General features: G+C 38.1%; 1 protein-coding gene across 1 annotated transcript; it reads left to right on the top strand.

The window, feature by feature from the left end:
* Window positions 1-6,474: 6,474 nt before the first annotated feature.
* On the top strand, window positions 6,475-21,372 carry LOC110712815. The gene is made up of 8 exons (XM_021891268.1): window positions 6,475-6,642; window positions 7,599-7,745; window positions 8,203-8,308; window positions 10,491-10,673; window positions 11,058-11,501; window positions 11,721-11,807; window positions 11,890-11,943; window positions 20,827-21,372. The coding sequence occupies exons 2-8, from the start codon at window positions 7,698-7,700 to the stop codon at window positions 20,829-20,831; spliced, it is 927 nt and encodes a 308-aa protein (XP_021746960.1). The 5' UTR covers window positions 6,475-6,642; window positions 7,599-7,697; the 3' UTR covers window positions 20,832-21,372.
* The last annotated feature ends 659 nt before the right edge of the window (window positions 21,373-22,031 follow it).

Genomic DNA, 22,031 nt, shown 5'->3' with positions numbered 1-22,031 from the left:
CGCCTAGTTTGCGAAGACCCAGACGGCAGTGTTACCGGTGGGGTCTTCTTGGAAACCCTTGCAAATTTCTTCGCCTAGTTTGCGAAGACCCAGACGGCAGTGTTACCGGTGGGGTCTTCTTGGCAACCCTTGCAAATTTCTTCGCCTAGTTTGCGAAGACCCAGACGGCAGTGTTACCGGTGGGGTCTTCTTGGCAACCCTTGCAAATTTCTTCGCCTAGTTTGCAAAGACCCAGACGGCAGTGTTACCGGTGGGGTCTTCTTGGCAACCCTTGCAAATTTCTTCGCCTAGTTTGCGAAGACCCAGACGGCAGTGTTACCGGTGGGGTCTTCTTGGCAACCCTAGTAAATTTCTTCGCCTAGTTGGCGAAGACCCAAGCGGTAGTGTTACCGGCGGGGTTCTTTTGGTTATCCTCGCAGAAATATGTACAACAAAAAATAACAAGAATTCTAGTATTGAAGTGCAGAAACATAAAAAGCATTCAAAAGCCGGCTCAGCCGGTGAAAATGTTAATATTCAAAATAAAAATTATTACAGCTTAGCCCATCTCATCCGGTGCTATTACAAGATAATACAAGGCGCGCAGGCCGGGAAGTAGTTGCTACTCCAGGCGAACAGTGAACCGGTCCTATTCCGGTTGGTTCTGGGTTGGATCAGGGTGAGCGGCTGCGTCGGCTTCAGGAACGACTTCCTCCTCTTCAGCAGCCTCCGCCTGCCGTCGCGCAATCTCCTCCCTAACCCAAGCGTCATAGGGTCCGGGCCCCGGCTCATTCGCCTCCTCGGCCAGAATGGCAAGATCAGAATATTTGAAGGCGAGTTCCCAGACGGTGAAGTCCGCCTCCGGGTGGATGAGGGAAAACGCCCGTTGCATCCGGTTTGCACAGTCATGCTCATTCTCTTCAATGAGCCTCTCCTGCTCCGACTCCAAGGTGGCCTTGAAGTTCTCATTGGCAGCAGCCGCCTCTTTGCGCAGGCGCTCATTCTCTTTGGCAAGGCGGCCATTTTCAGTCTCCGCCTTGCTCAGCCGTTGGAGGGGCTCTGTCTGTTCCTCCAACTTTTTATTGGCATCATCCAGGGACGCCTGCAGTTGGTCAACTTGGTTTTTCAGCTGATCAATCTGCTGTTGGAGGGCCTTGGTCTTCTCCGCCTGTTCCATGCGTATAGATTTAGATTCTAAGCCATGCATGTACAAAGAGTAGTCAGCAACATTATGGGCGTCATCAACAGCCCGTTTGCTTCTCCTTACCTCCTCAGACTTGCGGGTATAAGCTCGTTTGAGCCCCTCTACGCGCAGCATAGCCTGCAAAAATACAGCCGGTTAATATTGCATATTTAAAAATGCACGTCAAGAAAATTACCGCATGGTTGTTGGAGCATACGTCGGCCAGGTCGACCAGCACCCGGTCGGCATTAAAGGAGTTGATCCCAGGGATCGCCTCCTTCTCGTCCCTGGGGACAGCTTTCAGCATGGCCCGGGCATATTGTGCCCCGTCCGGCCAGCGGGGAGAATTATATGCACCAGAAACAGACGGTGAGAAACTCGCATATGCTCTGCCTATAGATTGCCGGCTGATTGGAGGCTGCAATCGAGACTGTGAATAAGACTTGACCCGCATGGGCAGATCAAGCAGTGTAAGGTCGAAGTTACCTTGGCGGCCCGAACGGCCTTCAGAGGGACCGGTTGCGGTCCTCAATGGGATGGCAGAAAGCACATCCGCAGATCCAGGCCCGCCTGGGACCTTTATTGATTTGCCGCCGGTAGTTTGCCGGTCGGCTGTCTTCTGCACCTTGGATGCAGACTCTTGTTGGGTCGGCGGAGGCCTGACCTGTTTTTGAAGGGACCGGGGCATCTGCTTCCCGTCCTGTAAACGAGAAAAATATAAGTTATGGGATAAAAGGATTGAAATAAACGAGAAGGATCAGACGGTTATACCTTCTTCGCCGCCTGGGTAGCAAGTTTTTTCTCGAGATTGGCTTTCCGGATGTCGGCAGCCGACCTAGCCGGTGTTTTCTCGGTGGGCAGCATTTTCTTGGCTTCTTCTGCAGAGGAAGGCACACGGTTAGAATAATAAATAAGCAAGGAAATAAAAGCATCCGGTTCGAAAGAAACCGGCTGAGTTCCGAATACATACGTTTTTTAAACATGCTGCTTAGACCACAAGCGGACAAGAAGCATTCGTCCCTAAAAAATTCATGTTTGGGCACCCAGTTTCTAGGTACCCTTACTATCTCTCCGGATGAGAGGGTGTCAGGAACTAACTCAAAAAACCCGGAGTCAAGGATGGTCTCTCTATCATCCTCCGGGACAGGGGGCAGGCAGCACTTGGTCCCCAAGAGTTCTGGTTTCCGGTTGTAGATCCGGAATTCTCTGTTCTCTGCCATAGTTGGGGCCTTAACCAAGTAGAACCGGTGCTTCCAGTCCGACCATTTGGATGGCTTGTCCAAGGTCATAAGGTATTTGGGCTGGGTGGTCAAGGTATACCAGGCTCTCCAGCCGCCTGGGCTCCTACTCAAGTAATGCATGTGGGCAAACGCCTCCCAGCCGGGGTTGAGGCCCTGCATCTCGCAGGCGGCGATATACCCTAAAATATTTACCCATGAGTTGGGGGTTAATTGCCAGAGACCTAGGCCATACCCCCTAAGTATGGCTTTTATTGTGTCGTGGAGAGGGAAGCGGACTCCGACCACGAAGGCCGCCTCGTAGCACCCGAACCAAGCGTTCGCGTTCGGTTGTCCATCCTCCCACCATATTGTTCCCAGAGCAGCCGGGATTTTTATTGAATAGTCACCCCCCAGCGGCCGCCGTTTGATAAAATCTGGCAGCGCAGCCCGCATGAGCTCGCGGTCCTTAGAGGAGACGGCGATCATGAGAGGATCGTTCCTATTGTCCCAAGAAGGCCTCTCCGCCTCCTCGCTATCCTCAGATTCGGTTAAGTAGCTGCTACTGCTACTTTGAACGTGACCGGCATCAGAGCCGGCTGGGGAGTTGGAGACCTCCTCATCAGAGCCTACCTTCTCTCTGGTCTCCTGGAGGGGAGCACTCTCTTCGTTAAAATGCTATCACCCGGGGTGCTAGGAGCGCCCCCGGGTGAGCCTCTCTGCTCTACCTCTCCTTGCTCTACTTCACCGCCTGAAGCTGGGACCTCAGGCGGCTGCTCATCTGAGCTCCCACTTCTGTAGTTAGGATCTCTGGCAGTAGACCGGATTCTGGCCATTGTGTCCTGCACAGACACAGAATCGGTCGATATGGGTGTTGAAAAAGGGTTGTCCCAAAGAACAGAGGCGGCAGACCCAGTTCTAGACTCAGCCGTACTAATAAACCGGCTGAGTTCACAGCTAGGTTCCGGGTATGGGTATAAGGGGTCCATCTACTTATGGGACCAATGAACAAAAATGCGAGTAAAAGACTCAAACGGAAATACATGAAAAAGCTAGAAAGAATAGAGACGGTACCTAGAAGAAAATCTGGAAATTCTTTGGGATGCTTGCGAAGACGCAGGCGGTTCAAAATCCGGCTGGGTTTCTCTGATTACCCTCTCGAAAACCTCTGGCTAGCTTGCAACGACCCAGACGGTCTGTAGACCGGTTGCTCCCAACGAATCTCAACTCCGAATGCTCTCAACTCTCAAATTGCCGACTGCTCTCAAATTTTCAGAAATTTGGCAAAGTTTGTAAATGAGAGCTCGGGGGACATCTTCTCCTATTTATAGAATTTGTCCCAGAAGGTGAAAAGTCGTGACTCTTCGCCTTCTGCTTTTCCATCCTTCAAAAAAAAAAAAAAAAAACCTTTCACCGGCGCCACGTGGCACCCTGCCACGTCAGCACCAGTGAGGGGCAAATGTTTGGGGTAAAAATACCCTAAACACGTGGCCCAATGGCGTAGTGACACGTGGCATCCAGCCGTTGGTCAGCAGTGCTCCAATCCTCTGCTGACACGTGTCCTCTAAACCCTAAAAGGGAAACCATCCCTTCCCCACTATAAATAGTGGAAGGACCCTCATTAATGGGGGGCTGGAACATTTGTTGTTCACATTGAATACTCCTCAAAAAGAAAAATACTTACCCCGAGCAATATTAATTGCAGAATTCTCCCATTACGCGAGAAGTAACTTCCACATTACGTGCATTCTACCTCCCGTATCTTTACTAACTTGATCGTCGGAGGCGGAGCTCTTACCCCCAGGAGTCTTCGTGATTTTGCAGGCACAGGCGTCGAAGGGCATTCTTGGAATTGTAACTCTCCCGCAGGACACATCAAAAAACCCCGAAACACAAGTTACCAGCATATATTCTACCTCAAAGCTCAGAAAGTCAGAAGCATTCATATCTATAAACATCATTTTCTAATGGATGGCAAGCATTACCATTTGAACTAAAGTAATTTAAATGAACTCTATAAGACACTCCCATACAGTCACAGGAGAATTGTGCATAAGTCATTGAACAATGCTACCAAGACAAAGTTCACCCCTATTGGCCCTATTCAATCATCAACAGTCACCAATCCTTGATCAACTACCCATTAAGCTATAAAAATAACCCCTTTACACACATCTTATGCTAGGACTGGTCATAATTTAATTAGGAAGCTCAATTCAGCAAGCTATAGTTCATGTCAACTTACAATCAAAAACTCAGAAAAATAATCCAATCTAAGTAATAAAGGATGCTCTAGAAATGAGTCAATGCTAGTGAGTTTCTCAAAATTAGGAACTCAGCGGGCACTACATTGTCAATGCTCTATTTCTTAATATCTTCAAATTTCTAGAGCGTTCATCTTAAATTAAACCAGAAAATAAACATTAAGATATTTTGTCTCAGGTAATCGTACAGGGCTAAAGTAAACATTGCCCTCCTAGTGCTCTAGGTAAGGCATGAAGCCATTCATCACGACCAAGCTCTCGAGGCATCGCAGCTAACACATGATTCAGTAAGTTATCCCTAGCGTATATAGCAGCAACATTTCCATGATGCCCATAAAAAATATGTATATCAGCCAAGAGCAAAAAGAGATTAAAAATTTGACAATTCTTAGAAAATGACTGAACATGCCCTATACTAGCATAAATTCAGATTGTGATTAAAAAAAATGCAGCCAAAATTGAAAAATTATTCCTAACTAGTTAAATTCAGAATGGAACTAGTGAACATATAGATCTGGAATCAGTCAGATTGTTACAAATCCCTATTACATATAATCTTGAGACTAGATCAACACACATCAAAATCCCCAACAAATTAAGCATCTATCTAAAAAGGCCCATCCAGAATCATTCTATTTTATTTATTTTTATTATTATCTTTTTTGGTTACATCACTCTATTATTAGCAATTATTATTCGGAGAATTATATAACCATAAACAAAAAGAATCAAAACAATAAATTAAAAATAATAACAGCCATAACACTAGCATTAATACATGAAGATTGAACAATTAAAATGAAGCAAAAACAACAATAAATTACAATTGTATATCAACAAAAACCCAAAAACAGCAAAAAATTAAAAAAACAAAGGACCCAATTGCTAAAAAAAAAAATTGTTTATACAATTATACTCAAATCCAAAACAAAAATGTAAATCAAAATAAAGTTAGATCACATACAACAAAAACTGAAAATGTTGAAGCAGAATTGCCAGGAACTCTCTGACAATCAGTTTTAACCAAGTAAAAATCCTCCCCTTTCTTAGCTTTCTCAGCATATCCATAGCTAACAGATGGTTTTTCCATCTTCTCACTCTTCAATTCTCTACTAATTAATGCACGGCGACGGGGCTGCCGGCGAGGCGGCGATACGGTGAACGGCGACGGGGCTTGGGTAATTGGGTGACTTTGAGACTTAGGGTTTCAATTTGGGGGAATTGGGAATTTGGGGATATTTTAAATCGTGAAATTGTGAAAATGAGGTTGTAAAGCCCAAAAAAAAAAAAATGTTTGAGAGTAATGGGAGTCGAACCCGTATCTCGTATGTGGTAGGATGGGGAACAAACCACCAGATTACAAGCTAAAACTCTTGATACTTAGTTTTTTTTTTTTTTATAGAAAATAATAGGTTGTCCGCGGACCCACTATGACTACACGTGAGTCCGCCACTGTATACGTGTATATGAAAACACCAATGATTCAAGATCAAGACAGATAGAATCCAACGAGGGTAATTACAAGCCACAAAAAACCTAGCCACAAAACTTGAATGCAACTCATTGAAGATCCCAAGAAAAAAACCAAAACCAACCAAAAAAAATCCCCTTTCACATCATCATAATTCATTCATTCTATTGAATTTGACTCTCTTCTACCCAACTCCAAGCAAAAACAAAGCAAAGACTAGACTCCCAAGTGTTATGCTATCTTACCCCAACCCCAAAAATTAAGGGCTTGGGTCCCACACTACAGACATATGTGGGCCCCACAAAACCACGCACAATAAAATAAGGCCTTCCACACGTTAGCGCAGCCAAAACCATCAACAACAAAAAGGCAAACTCTCTCTCCTCTCTTCTTTCTCTCTCTTCACCCATCATCATCCATCATCTTAGCATAATCAGCAGAATCTCCCTTTCTCTCCCTACTTTCTCTCTCCTCAAGTTCTTATCATCTTCGTCTCTTTCCTCGCCACTCAACGCTACCTTCTCTCAGGTTTTCCCCTCTTTCTCTCTCCTCTTTTTTTTTTTGGATTTTTGTTAAATTCTTCCTTTTTAAATTCCGCCGTTTTTTTCGTGATTATTGATGTTTTTTGCATTTGTGTAATTGATCTGGAATTTTTGAGAAGCTTCTGAAATTTACACGAATTTATGTCAATTTTGTGTTTTGTTGATGATATGATGAAATTGATGATGATGACGATGGATTCTTGATGATTTGGATATGAAACCCTAGAGTAGAGTTTAATTTGTTAATTTGTGTGATTTTTGAGGGTTTAAGAGTGATAATTGAAGGGTGATCATGGTGTTTTTGTGTCAGAACAATTGCCACGGGTTGTCGTTTTCGAGTTATGATTATGATTTGGACAATTTTGTTTGTTATACGAGAATGAAATTAATTAATGAACTTGTACGGAATAGTAATTATTAATATTTTTTTTACGCGAAAAAGTTTGATTATGCATTTAATCACCAAGATTTAGAATTTTTCCGTATTTACTTCTTCAATTCAATCCACACTCGACGTATTCGAAACTAAATTTTAGTTTGTTTATGATATACTTATATGAAGAATATTTTTGAGGTAAATTTTTGAATAAAAGCTTAAGATTGAATTGAATTAGGGAAAATTTTGTGCTAAATTATGCTGAAATTCAGCTTTATGAGCAAAAGATCCCTAATGATTGTTTGCTGTCTGAAAGTGATTTATGCTCTTTACGACTAATAACCTGCTTGTTTAAAGCCGGTTCCATTGATTTGTTTCTCAAGCATGCCGGTGCTTTCTATTGTGAAATGCTCCTAGGGCGTGTGAAGCTATTTTGCATAAGCTTGTTGGCACAAGTCTAGAAATTTTACTGTCGATTTCCTCAGATGAAATTGTTGCTTGAGATAAAGTTTTTCTCTTCAGTAATGTCTGATTCCTTTTGTTTTTCTTTTTGTAATGATATTCAGGGAATTTCTACAGATTTGAGTTTGTTGTACCTGCTTGTTGACAGGAGCTACAACTGTTATGCGAGTGTCTTCTGTCTGGAATTCTTAAGTCCTCTAATCATGTCAGGTGGGGACGTCAGAGGCCCCTCTGGTCAACAATTACAATGGGTATGAATGGATGCATTATATTGAAGTTTTTGCTTCATGATTTTTTTGTTATAATGTTGGACTTTGAGGGATATTGTTTTCAAATAAAGGCAAGATCTTTGACAAGATGTCTTTAAGAGTCATTAGACTTTTCTTTTTTCTATTGCTTTATCATCTAATAGTTTTGAATTAACCTGTTTTAGGAAAACGAGTTAGTATTTTTTTTTTTGTGCTTTTTTTTTTTTTTTTTTTTTTTTTTTTTTTTTTTTTTTTTACCATTCATCTCGAATTCTTTATAATTATAACTTTTTTTGGGAGTGGGGTTTAAACTTCCAGGCTGGGTAGTTCTGGAATTACTCATTGAGTTTCTCTTTTTCACTCTCCAACACCCCCCTAGGATGTTATGTTGATTACAATCTCCTTATTGAATACTATAGTGATTGCAATATCTAGGGTTGACCCAATTTCACAATGGCAGGTGAAAAATCTTATAGAGCGATGCATTCTACTGCACATGAGTAAGAAAGAAGCTGTGGACACGATCACACGTGAAGCAAGTGTGATGCCTACTGTTATCGAAATTTGTAAGTTTATGTAATTATACTACATACCCCTTTCAGCCCTTTTCTGTAATATGGTACAAGTAACATGTATGCATGAGAAAGGAGGATAAAAAAAGTGACCAAAGTACCCCTAATTGAGTAGTTTTTGACTGATGAATGGGAGTTGGAAAGATCAACATTGCAGGAAGATATAAGTGTGTTTAATAATAGTAGCTATTACTCTACTAGAGGAGAATGTTGGAATTATATGTTTTAAATATGAAACACTACTTAATTTGAGCCCCCATAAATCTGAATAATACTTCAAAGGGGATGCAAAGAGTATATAAATATGCTTTATTTAGCAAAGTTTTAATAATGTTGGTGAAACTCTCATTAGTCATCACCTTGCCATCCAATTGCACACGATGCTACTTTCTCTCATATTCTAGAGATGTAATGAGCGCACCTTGTCATTTGCTATATCCGGAAGGTAATACTCCAGAAAATGGGAGATTTTAGGCTCTCTTCTACCCCTATTTATCACCTGTTGCTGGGTGCTGTACACTCAAATGTAAACTATAAACATCACTAGTGAACAGTAGTGTGATCTTTGTCATTTTTGCAGAGTAATCTTTGGCCTTTACTAAGAATTATAGTCAGTTAAAGGAAAACACAAGCTTGGAATTTGTTGGAGCATTCGAAAATAGGTTGTTACAGCTATATAGGCTTTTTAAGGGGATGGGGATCCTACTTTTAATGTTGCTTCCTTTTTCACATATCATTTCATGTAGGACTTAAAGTTTGGAACCAGGGCTCTTTTGCTTTGCAAATGTAAATTTAAAGTGTATCAATAATTATTTCTTAGCCTAGGTCAAGATAGTGTCTCTCAGTTCTATCTTTAAGCTGCTTGAAGCAAACTTGTTAATGGTAGGTAACTTGTGGTGCTGGCAGTGTAGTTTTTGTCAGTGACTTCAAAAAGCGGGTATAAAATTGTGGAAATTGGGGAGTAGAAATTAGAGATTGGGAATACGTTTAATAGTTTGCACTCCCTTGTTTGGTGTGTGGTAAGGAAGTGAGAATAACTTGAAAATTGTTATTTCGTTTGTTTTGGTTTAAGTATCCTTTATTACACATGTGATGTTTCTAGCTATATGTGATAATCAATCCGGAACTAGGGGAACACAAACAAGGTTGTGCTCTAGAAGATTTTTTTTTTTTTAAAAAAATCTACAAAAATAAAAATAGAAGATGATTAAAAAATCCAGAATAATGAAATTTACCTCCCTCATTTATTCGTTCACTAGGTGAGCTCCTATACGGTGCAACTGCTAACATATTCTTTAAATAAGTACTTTAAATTTAAAAAGGGGAATAAATCCACATGACATACAAATATATAACAAAATTAAGTTTAACAGTATTCGTAGTTTATTGCTAGCCTACTTACGGAAAAGGATGGTCTTTTGACATAAACATGATTAATTATTACAACAATTTATTCAAACCTTACATAAAGGAAGCCCCAAAAAATTAATACAAATTTTCAATCACATAAATTAATTAGAGCTCCCAGGCATAACAACACTCTTTTTGTAGAGTATCATCACTTTGCACCCAAGCCACCGGTCCACACCATTGACAGCATTTTGCTTTACACCTAATACTCCTGCACAATTAAGATCGTTAAAACACCCACTTATTAGAGTAGCAAAACTTAGAAAGTTACTGTGGCAATTTAATATTACCATCACAGAGCTACATTTATTGTATAAGGAATTAGACACTTCATTAACTCATAAAGGAATAAATTAAATTGAAGAATAAAGGAATAATTGAATAATACCTTCACATGTCTCTCTCTTATTTATTTTGTTCATATTACCACGACCAAATATTAGGTCTCAATAGCCAGAAACAATCCACATTATTTCACAGTTTGTGACTGTACCCAAGGACTAAAACCATGGGTGGCATGGTCTTTTTTAAGATTTTTTTTTTTCTTCCTGATTTTCTACGCTCTGGCACTTTGACCTGGGTAACGTAAATAATTGAATTGAGGCCCATTATATTTTAATTGTTAATGTTATGAAATAATAAACGGACACTAACTCTTTGTCAAAATATAGAGATTCCAAATTGCAATCTGGATTCCCTATTCCCACTAAAGATCAGCTGTTTTCTTTTTATGTTTGTTAACTTTACTAGCTATATCTTTTTGTAGTATGGAACCGACTTGAAGCAGAGAATCAAGAATTTTTTGAGGCTTATCATATTCGATTGGCATTGAAGGAACAAATACAGCAGTTTAATGAACTGTTGAAGCAGCAGGGGCTGCTGATGGGCAAGATCAAACCTACTGGAGTTGCTCCCATGCCAACTACTAATGGTGCGCACATGGCACAATGTAAGTGATACTAGGGGCATTTTTTATCTGGAAAAAAAATATGCTTTGTGTTTTACCAGTTTTAAAAAATAAGATCTGGTCTGGTATGAATCTTTTTGGTGTAGTCTTACCTAAATTAAACAAGAATATGTTTAAGGTGAACAGATCAGAGCTTTACTGTTATTTACAAGTATTTATATCAGTTCCTAATTGTTATATGTTATGCTTAAATTGATTATACAAAGTACACTGCAATTTCTGTTATAAGTCTTCTATGATTGCGAAGTTTGAGTTCTATCACTTAAGTTTTCTCAATGTGTAATTACTTAATGTGTTTCTTATGCCTCTTTTTTATTTGTAGCCCCACTGAGCATTATATTAATACGTTTGTGCATCCCTTAACAGTCCAACAAAATGCTGGCTGCTATGGTACTATTGATCAGACTGGACCATCTTTAACACCAGAGAGCTTACAACCTTCTATTGCTCCAAGTTTACCCAATTCCTTCACTAATGGTGTATCATCCTTGCAAATACCTTCACCTTTTCCGTCCAGAACAATTGATATTAATCCTAACTCACTTCATATTCAGAACTCTAATTCCTTGAGATTGATGCAAGGTTTGAATGGAGGGATTGTTAAATCAGAAAGTAGCTATCCTTCCAATTCCTCAATTTTTTATGAAGCTGATCCACATCTTGGTGAAGTGCATGGCTCCATGGAGGATCCATCTATTGCAGCTTTTGGTGGTTTGGAAGCAAGCTCACAACCGTTAAATGAGACAATGTTGGGCATCAACGGTTCTTTTGAGCAGCTGGGATCCAAATTCTTTGGTCTTGTTTATCCTAGTATGTTTTTACTTTGCCCCTCATATTGATTACTTCAAGATACTTTTGACTTCCTTGTCATTCTGTAATTGGTCATAATATTTGCCAATTGTGCTTCATTTGATCACCTTATTGTCTTTATTGTACAACTAGGATGAAGTTAAAAAGTTAAATTGTTTGAAATGAAGATCTAGGATTTCATAGTTCCTGTCTAAAGTTTGACGATGTTGTCTTGGACAGATGGATTAGAGAATTACACAAATTCAGCTCTTATGTCTACAGAGACGGAGAACATCCTTGCTGCCCGAGACAGGGGTGAATTAGCAGGTGAGATGCTTTTGCTAATTTTCATACTTTGTTAGTTTGTTGATACTTCTGTGGGTCTCTAATATATGCTGTGGGCTAACAGAAGGAAACAAGGTGCCATTGACAGAGAACTATCATAATTATGAAGATTTTGAAAGTGAGTGATTTAATTATATTGGTAAGATGTTTCCTTGATTATTGACTTAAATGGCAGCAGTCATTTGTATTTTTTTGTAGAACGATATGTTTGCATTTTCATATAATTTACTCAGTATTGTATATTTGCAAAATGGAAAGTGAGTGTGTATAGTAGGCTAAGCACAGGTCAACCTGGCTTCTATGTTGGTTTTTGATGGTTTATGTCGATAGATCTATTTTATGATTATGTGATCAAATAAGAGCATACGAAGTATTATTTTGATAAGGGAGGAATTTTATGAATACATAAATTACGGAGCCGTTTGGTTCGCATAGGGGAATCGGAATGGAATGCAGAAAGGGAATGGAGGAGAATGGAATGAAACCCTCAAAATTAAGCATATTGTTTGTTTACAAAAAAAAAGCAAGGGATTCACACCACCATTGCATCACCACATCACCACCACAACACCCGTCCTTCATTTTTTTCCACCTTCTCCGGCCACCCCACCGGCCGCACCTAACCGAGACCTCCACGAACCCAAATCCAAACCCACGCCACCACCAAGAACCACCAAGACCGAAACCCAGCCAAGCAACCCCACGAACCACGACCGATACCCAACCACGCAACCCCACAAACATGACCGAAATCCAAACCCACGTTTGGTGAGGTGCGACCTTTGGTTCCGGTGGAGGGGAGGGTTTTTTAAGGGTTATACGTGGGTGGGGGAAGGGTTTTCGGGTGGGAGGAGGGGCGGCGAAGGCCGGCAAGGGTCGAGGGAAGGCCGGCGAGCATCCGGCGAGGTGCAGCGAGTTCCGGCGAGGTGCAGCGAGTTCCGGCGAGTTGGTTTAGGGTTAAGGGGTATGGTGGTGGTTGGGGAAAGGAATGGGAAAGGTAGGGGGGTGGGGAATGGGATTAGGAGGATTTTGGGTAATCCCAAAAATAAGAAGGGGGAATGGGAATGACAAAAGAGGGAAAACAAACACCAACAAAGGTAATCATTCCCATTCCCTTTCCTCATTACAGCGAACCAAACGGCCTCTAAGTACTGATGGAGGACTAGTTTTCACATAGAATTACATATTTATTTACACATTAACCCATTTCCATTGTATATGCCCAATAGAATTATAGAATAGTTTTTAAAAACCCCAAGCCTTGGCTTTTAAAGATACAATCAACAATATCACTTTATTTCTATAATCTATCACAAGAGGCAGCAATTCTCTTAAAAGTTTAGTGCTTCAGGCAATCAAATTCACTGCATTTTTCCATGGGCCCACAATAGCTTCTTGTCTACTTTTCCTTTGCCCTATAAAACCCCACGAATTGAATCAATCCATCTTTTATCAAAGGGTGGGTCCTTGATATGGTTGTTAAAAGTAAACTTCATAGATTATTTGCCAACATATTTTGAAGGAAGACAAGTGAGCAAAGCCTTTGTTTCCGCAACATATCACTATTAAATAAGAAATTTGTGCCTAAATTATACTCCCCCCCTTTTCTTTTAGGTTACTCACTTTTGACTTCCTTTTTTGGATGTTTCTTTTTAAATTACACACTTATAACTTTTTATCTTTGAAAATGGGACACACCACTTTTCCTCTCACAAATAATATTTTTAATTGTCACATTAACATTTTACTTTTTTCCGTCTCCTAAATTAATTGTAATTCTTAGTTTTCGCAAAAGGGGTAAATTTTAATAAAAAAAATTTAAAAAACGGAGGGAGTATATCAAAATTTCTAAGGGAAATTCTTAACGGTAAGTTGGTAACACTTAATTATTATTAATTATCTTTGGTCAGCTATAAAAATCTTAAAACTTCACAAATAGCCCTTTATTTTCAATTATAAATTTGAAAAATTGCTGGGATTAATCCGAACTTTGCTCCATTCGCCAAAATTAATCCCAATTTTTGTTTATTTTTTATTAACCCGAACTTTATACCCAATCTGCTCCCATTGTACCCAACCGGTCATCCAACTTGATGTAGCAAGTTACTAACACGTGTCAGCATGTGATTGGTCTAATTTTTTAAAAAATAAATAAATAAAATAAAATTAAAAAAATAAAAACCCTAACAGGTGGCTGTATTTTGCCATCTATTCCCCACCGGATTTTGCTCCCTTCCCCATCGTGTTTCGCCATCCCTTCCCTTCTCCGCGAATTCTAACCATTCCCCGTCACTTCTCCCACCGTTTTCGCCCCCTTTCATTCACTTCCACATCGGATTCCACCTCCCCGTTAAAAATCGACCACCTTGCTGCCTTCTCCGTCAAATATCCACCCCCTTGCTGCTTCTCCGTCAAATCCCGACCACCCCCGGTGGTTCCGAGAGTGGGGCTAGGGGTTTTTTTTATTTTTATTTTTTTTTAGTCAATCATGTTGCGACATGTGGCAAAAAAAATCCCCATTTAACAAGGTTTACCACTTCCGCCGGTTCCAAGTCACCGGTGTCGTTTTGGACATTTTGAGGGCCCGGAGCGAAATCTTAAAAAAGGCCCCTTAATTATGAGAATGTATTTCATAAATTTTTATATTAAAAAGTTCGCCAAAATTATTGATTACAGTTAGTCCTCCGAGCATTTTTTTAGAGCAAATTCATCAATCAAACCCTCACAAGCTATATTATCCAATACCTCATTTTTTATTTAAAAAAAGTTAAGAATTTAAACCCAATAAAATAATAATAAAGAAGAGAAATTAAGTAATTAAAGTTAACATAATAGAAATTAGGTAATTAAAGCAAACAAATAAACTAAAAGAAAAAGTAGAAAAGAAAAAAGGAAAATGAAAGCTCACATAAAAGAAAAAATGAAAATCTAAAAATACAAAACAAAAGGAAAATTAAGCAAATAAACCAAACCCCTGCTTTAGTGCTTCTTCATTTCCTCTATTTGAACCCAAAAAAAATCACTTAAGCTAACTAAATTAATCTTTTGATGCATCTTAAGATTAAGAAGAAGCAGTTACACTTATGATTAGTACTACAATACATAAATTTATCAAAGATCAGGTCTGTTTTAAAAAAAAAATAAGATATGAAAAAAAATATGTGGGCCCGATCGCTCAATGAGCTCCCCCTAATAGCCGGCCTGCAAGTCACTTAGGAGTGCTCAAAATTAAAGGGGTATAAAGTTGGGATTAATGAAAAATAATCAAAAGTTAGGATGAATTCGGGCGCATGGAGCGAAGTTGGGATTAATGATGGCAATTTTTCCTTATAAATTAGGCATTACATTAATGATTTTAATGATAAATATGTAAAATAATCAATTACCATGGTTAATTTATTAATTTAATTTTTTTTGAAAATCATCCCAGCCTTGTTGAAACCAACCCCATTCTTTCTATATTTGAACTCCATTTTTCTAAAACACCAGCTTAATATAGATAGAAAGCTGCTAGACATGAGATGGCTATGAACCTTGGAGTTGCTCTTGGACAACAAGCAACGATTATGGCGGTTTAACTCATGAATTTGCTTGATATTGGAAATTGTATTGTAATGTAAGTAAAATAAATAAATAAATGCATTTGTTGTTTAAATTTCTGTGTGAGAGTTAGGGCTGTTAAGGAGTTAGCCTACACCGATTCGAGCTCGAATCTGTGAGCTTAGGACGAGTTCAAGATTTCTAGACGTGAGTTCGACCCAAGGCTCGTTCCTCATATGTTATTTCTAGTCTCAAATTTTTTATTTTAATCAAGTCCTCTCTTTTTCCAACCTGCATAAACTAATAATTGGCCTTTAGAATTTTAACATACAACTTTTTAGTACACCCACAATCATAACAATTCTATCAAAATTTGGATGTTAGGCTGCTTGCAGCCTTGCAGACCTTGTATCATATCAATTCATTGATTAATTAACATGAATTATAATTTAATCTTTGCCAAAAAAAAAAAGAAAAAAGAAAAACATGCTATTTCCTAGAAGACATTGAGCGGTGGTCGGTTCTAGGAGATACAAGGCCCGTCGATTGGTTTCCTTTCACGGTAGGAGAGTGAAAGGCTTTGAAGGGATATGAAATAGGAAAAAGGCTAGGTTTTTGTAGTTGTGTTTTGTTGTAACTTTGTAAATGCTATCGGTAAGGGATTAAAGAATAAAGGCCAATTTAGGAAATGTCCAAATAAAACAATAACCCCCAAAGCTTAGTTTTTAATAGAAAATTTATTTTTGGCAACAAGTTAGCTTATAATAAAATTTTAATAAGAAAAAATTTATTTCGAGCTTGTTACTTATGAGCAGGCTTGGCTTGTTAACACCCCCTAGTGAGAGACTGAGACAATTTAGTGAATTTTGTTGAAATTTAGGGTCTATATGTTTGAGTGTGAGCGTGTGTTTTCTTTCTCGAAGGGAAGGAACGAAGAACAAATAGGAGTTTGTTGTTTGATGGATTAGGGGTTATCAATCATTTGTTTCTTGCCTTTTTTCGACGAAAGAGAGAAGTGGGTTTGATTATCATGATATATTTTGTTAAACTAGCTATTGGCCCGAGCGATTCCGGTACATCATAAATTTATAAATTTAATAAAAAATAATAAAAGGGGTTAATGTTAAACAATATTAATAAGTGATTGAAAAATTTAATAATCTATATTAATTTGTCAAATTTAAATATGGAGGTTATACATATGAAGAGTTTTTCAAGTAAATTAAATATTATTATAGAGGATTAAAGTTATACAATGAAAAGTTTTTCAAATTAACTACACATTACTACAATTCAATATAGATAGGCATTAATATAAAGTTTCAGAATATCTACTTTTCTATATTTTTTACTTATGATTATATATATATATATATATATATATATATATATATATATATATATATATATATATATATATATATATATATATATATATATATATAAGGTCAAAATAGTACATTGGCATGTGTGTCATGTTTGACTGTATCGAATTTTTTGGGACGGAGGGAGTATCATTTATATTGGCTATTCGTTTTGCAATTTCTGTAATTTTTCGCCAATATATTATCACTTTATCTCCAAATAAAAACCCCATTTCACCTAGAAAACTTGTTTTTAAATAAAAGTCCCATTCACCTTTATCTATTTTCTACTCATTTATCAACCAAATCTCACCATCCTATTTTGCATATTCACTTTAAATCATTCAAACCCTATTTATTTATTTTGTTTTAAAAAAAAAATCACCTACCTAAAACTGTATGATAAAAAGCAATTGAAACGCTTTTTTGGGCCGAGGTAGTACTACAAATTTAGATATAATGACATACACCTTAATTACCCTTGTGTATTTTCAAAGGCTTAAGTTCTAGGCTTTGCTGTAGTCTCATGACCTCTCTTCTCTCAATGGTTGGGATTGCTCCATGAAATTGATAAGCCGGAGAAAGAGTGGGACATGGTGTGAAAGGGAAGCGAGAATGATGAAGTTGGCAGGGAGTGAATGAATGAAGTTGTAAAAAGAGGAGGAAATGGAGGGGTTTGAAGAGGAATTTGAGTATAGAAGTAAATTTGATGAAAAATGAGCAATAAAGTTGAGTGAAGAAGTAAATGATATCAGTTAGAGAGGAAGTAAGACAGAATTTAGTGGATTGGAAAGTGTAAGTAATGTCGTGTCAGTCTTGAGATATGATTAGGTAGGGGTTTTTTAGGTTAAGGGACCAAATCCAGGTAGCAACTTATGCTTTAATAGTTATCAGGTAGTCTTAAACACTTTTTTTATAAGACATGTAGTAATTGGATAAAAGTGTTTATTAAATTGGTTTTTACGCTCTAAAGCACATGTAAGTTGGCGTCTAGATATCTACTTAATGGAAGATATCATTGTCCAGAACTTACTTTGGCTGTATATAGTTATATACTGTCAGCCAGGTTTGATTAACTGTAATTCAATGGTTATGAACCTTAATGTTGTTGCTGCTGCATGTCATATGACATATGTTATATGTCGTATTCTTACACCAATATCCTGATTGTGCATTGTTCCTGGGATATATTGTTTGGATGTGAGAAGTGTGAGAAGACTAATAAATCCATGCACTTTATGGATATTTTAGATCTATGATATCATATGTTTGGATGATGAGGGTAGCCCGTTAGGCTGTTATTGAGTTTACTTATTTTGAACTTTTTTAGGCTTGAAGTTTACTTATTTTGAACGCTAGTTAAAACTGAGATAGCGTTTTATTGTTTTGAACTTTCTTCACCTATCACTTTTTATTGTTTTCCTGAAGAACAAAGCCTGAACATGGTGGTCAGTGAGTATCTAATGAGGGAACCGGCTTTATGGTTTACTTGAGGGGGAGGGGGGTTGTTGATTTTTTGTTAATTTAGTAATCTTCATATACATTACTAAGGACTTTTTGGGGCTGTACTTGGACTAACATACAGGGTGATGTCCATGAATTAAACTAAGGAGGCAAGACCTTTGTGATTATTGGGGCCCAAAATGGCAGTGAGTTTTTTTTTTTTTTTTTTTTTTTTTTTTTATTTATTTATTTATTTTTTTTTTTTTTTTTTTTTTAAATAACGTTAGAAGTTCCCCATCAGTCGAACGGTTGCTTACATTATTATTTAATCATGATACTGCAACTCAAGTATAGTGAACCTAAAACCAAGGATTCATGTTGGTAGGCTTGAGAGCCCTATATATTTGCTGGCTGGTCTTTGTTCCCAATTTTGGTTAAATTCTTGGCTCACCCTACATAGTGGATGAGTGTATGTCAAGATCGGCTTCCCAACTGAACTTCACCATTTTGATGCTACTACATTATGTATGATGGAATAAGATTTGACCTTTAGAACTTTTTCGTGTTACTTTGAGGTTCACAAAGAAGAAGGCATGAACTAATGAGATAGCCAAAAATGAGTGATTCGCTTAGTGTTGTCATGAGATTTTCTCCTTAATTTTTAATGGCTTAGGTGATTAGTGATTTTAGTTTGTCTCATGTCATGGGATGTGACAAAGTTTTACACTGGTTATCACTGCCCTACCGAAAGTAGTGTGGCAGACATTGCAGACAAACTAAGGGAAAATCGCTTGCGTTGGTTTGGGCATGTAAGACGGAGACCCAAGGGTGCACCGGTACGAAGAGTGGGAACATGGAGGGGTTAAACGAGGGAGAGGGAGACCGAAAATGACTTGGTTGGAAGGAGTTAGGAAGGATATGAAGTATATAGACTAGCATGAGGATGGGGTTTTGGATCGTAAGGGTTGGAAGAGGAAGATTTTTGTAGATGACCACACGGAATAATCAAATTTGGTTCATGTAGCCGACCCCACTTATGGGATTAAGGCTTTGATTGATTGATTTAGGTGATCAGTGATTTAACTGTCATTTGTATGTTCATAGGGTTCTATTTTCAATTTCTGGGAAGAGCTTAGTTTTTTGGCTGCTTTTTTTATTCTTCCTGATTTTACAAAAGAAGAGCTAAGTGAAATACAGGTCAAGCAGGGTCAGTTGTATGACAACTTAGCTTCTGTGAAGGGTAGGGTTGGTTTGTTGTGTATTGCCCTTGTGATTCACTATTGACAGATGGCTTGGGAATGCTGCAACCTTAATGGATTAAGCTGATCTTATATAAAAAATGACTGCCAACAATCTCAACATTACCATTTTGTTAATCTTTATAGGATTTGCATTTCTCTGTTTTTTTGTCTTTTCTTTTGTTTTTTTTTTTTTTTAGGGGGGGGGGGGGACATGCTTACAATTGGCACTGTAAGGTCTATTGTTGGGGATAGTGGCTGAGAAATCACTCAAGTCGATGGCAAGATTCAGAGGTTGTGCTGCACTTTGGTGTTAAGAGTGCCAAGGGTCGCTAATTGGTTTGCATGAGTAGTGTTATAACGGATGTGAGAAAGAACAAATTAACGAATGCAAAACAATAATTGACACACAAATTTAAGTGGTTCACCAATCGTGTGTTGATATGAATAAACCCTAACTAGACTTATATATAGCTATCCAAAATAAACACGCTAACCGCCTCAAACCACGCGCCCTCGCACGCAACTTCCAGGCTTGTGCACGCTTGTTGCGTGCGACCAAGCTCTTGCTCGAGATCTCTAGAGCTATAGCTCACTCGCCTAGGAGCTATAGCTCCAATCCATCGCAACTCCAAATGCTTCCTAAACCCGATTCAAGGCATATTTTAACAAGTAGCAATGGGATATGTAGGGAGTCGGGAAGCAATTGATAGTCAGATGATATGCATGAGATGTGCGCTCTTTGTTGGGGGGTGGGGGGAATCATCAATACTGGGATGCATTAATACTTGGTGTGTAAAATGGGAGGATTGTGATAATAGCGATTAATGAGAAGTGAGCATGTTGCCGGTTACAAAAGATACTTTGTTGTAATGAAGACATTACATTGGGTGTTGTACAACTAGTTAAGATGTAAAAAATTTCTTGTGAGTCCTCCCTTTGTTTCACATTGATCGCTACACTAGGTTTGGCACATAGTTTAAGAAAAAAAATATAGGGTGGGGACTGGAGACCAAAGTGAGGATTTTATAATGTGAAGTATAGCTGGTTTGAATATATTTAGTCGGTAGGGAGAGAAATAGTATAAAACTATAAAAGTAGTGTAAGTGGGGTTAGAGGGAGAGAGGAATAATAAATAATAGTGAGCTGTTACTAAATATAGAAGAATTGCAATTTAAAAACGGATGAAAAAGAAAATGTTACTAGTTGAAAGTCGAAACAATGTGCAAGAGCAAAACTTTTTTTTTTTTTGTGTGTTTTTGTTTTTGTTGGGGGTGGGGGTGGGGGAGAGCTGGGAGAAAGGATTTTAGCATACCAAGTAGTTTAGTTGATTTAAGTGTTAAAGATTCTTCTGTGAATAGGGTATGTACTGCTAATTCTGCTATGTATTTAACTTCTTTTTTCTTCTGTGGGCAGGTTAGTTTGTCACTCAAGGCAACATTTATATGTACATATGATTTTAGGGACAGACTGAGTCTTTGTAGAGTTAAATACTTTTTCGCAGAGGTACATAAATTGGTGTGCGTACTGCAACATTTGTTAATGCTTCCATGATGAGAAGGGTGGCAGTTCAAGTCTAGAAGACAAAGTGTTGTGGAGATGTGTAATGACTTTTGGTTTAGTGTTTGGTTAGTCATACAAAGTATAATTTTAGGAAAAGCTGAATGGGCGAGTAATGAACGTCTTATTGTGACTTCTAATCAGGATTTTGTAAGATGAAATTGATAAACATAGCCTTTTCTTTTTTTTGTGTTTGATTGAAAACTGGAACTTTATTCATGATGTAGGTCGTGATTTTAGGCTACAGTTCCCTTCATGCTATAATGTTTTATGATTTGGGGGGAGAGGAGGCGGTATACAGAATTAGGTTGTTACTCTGTATGTGGTTTATGATGTTCTGCAACTACCAGAATTTTGCTACAGTTTACCTCTATTTGTAAGCTTAGGCTTAACTTCTTCTGAGATGGCTTTTTTCCTATTAATTCTTTGCCTGAAATCTTAAGAATCCTTTTCTCAGCTACATAGGTAATTAGGTATATACAGAAACTTAAGAATTATTAAGATGAGCTTACTGAACGGGACATGTGAAAATGCAATGTGCTCAAAAGCCCAGTGATCGTGGTATCACCTTCAAACCGAAATCCTTTTGCAATTTCTTGGTAATGATTTATTTTCGATTTATTGCACCTAGTTTTTTTTAACTCATAAAACGTACATTTTCCCTATCCAAAAAAAGATTTTTTTCCTCACCTGAGAAAGTAAATTAATGCAGTTTATAACCCCTTAATTTCTACAGTGCTCAACTCCTAGAATCAGTTTATATTGATGCAAACTTGGATTCTCTATGTATATTTTGTTGTTTGAAGATTCATAAAGCTACGAACAAATGTTTTTTTTTTTTTTTTTCCCAAATGATGCATGAACCATGTCATTTGGATAAAAGGCCTCCTTTTTTTGGGAAAAATGTAACAATCACAAAAAGGTTTACGGAGTAACTTTTTATATCGACCATATACAATCACAAAAAGGTTTACGGAGTAACCTTTTATATCGAACTTTTTATAGCTTGTTATTGATATTTTTATTAAAACATATTGATGCTAGTTATCTTTATGTTGGAG

This window comes from Chenopodium quinoa, unplaced genomic scaffold, assembly GCF_001683475.1.
Source record: "Chenopodium quinoa cultivar QQ74 unplaced genomic scaffold, ASM168347v1, whole genome shotgun sequence".
Lineage (NCBI taxonomy): Eukaryota > Viridiplantae > Streptophyta > Magnoliopsida > Caryophyllales > Amaranthaceae > Chenopodium > Chenopodium quinoa.
Note: the sequence above shows the minus strand (reverse complement) of the source record. Positions and strands in the feature narration are given on the sequence as shown.

Bases quoted from the DNA above. Each gene is read 5' to 3' on its own strand.
- LOC110712815 (XM_021891268.1), top strand. From the start codon at position 7,698: ATGTCAGGTGGGGACGTCAGAGGCCCCTCTGGTCAACAATTACAATGG. The intron at 10,674-11,057 runs GTAAGTGATACT...ATCCCTTAACAG, and splicing joins TGGTGCGCACATGGCACAAT to TCCAACAAAATGCTGGCTGC. The intron at 11,502-11,720 runs GTATGTTTTTAC...TGTCTTGGACAG, and splicing joins CTTTGGTCTTGTTTATCCTA to ATGGATTAGAGAATTACACA.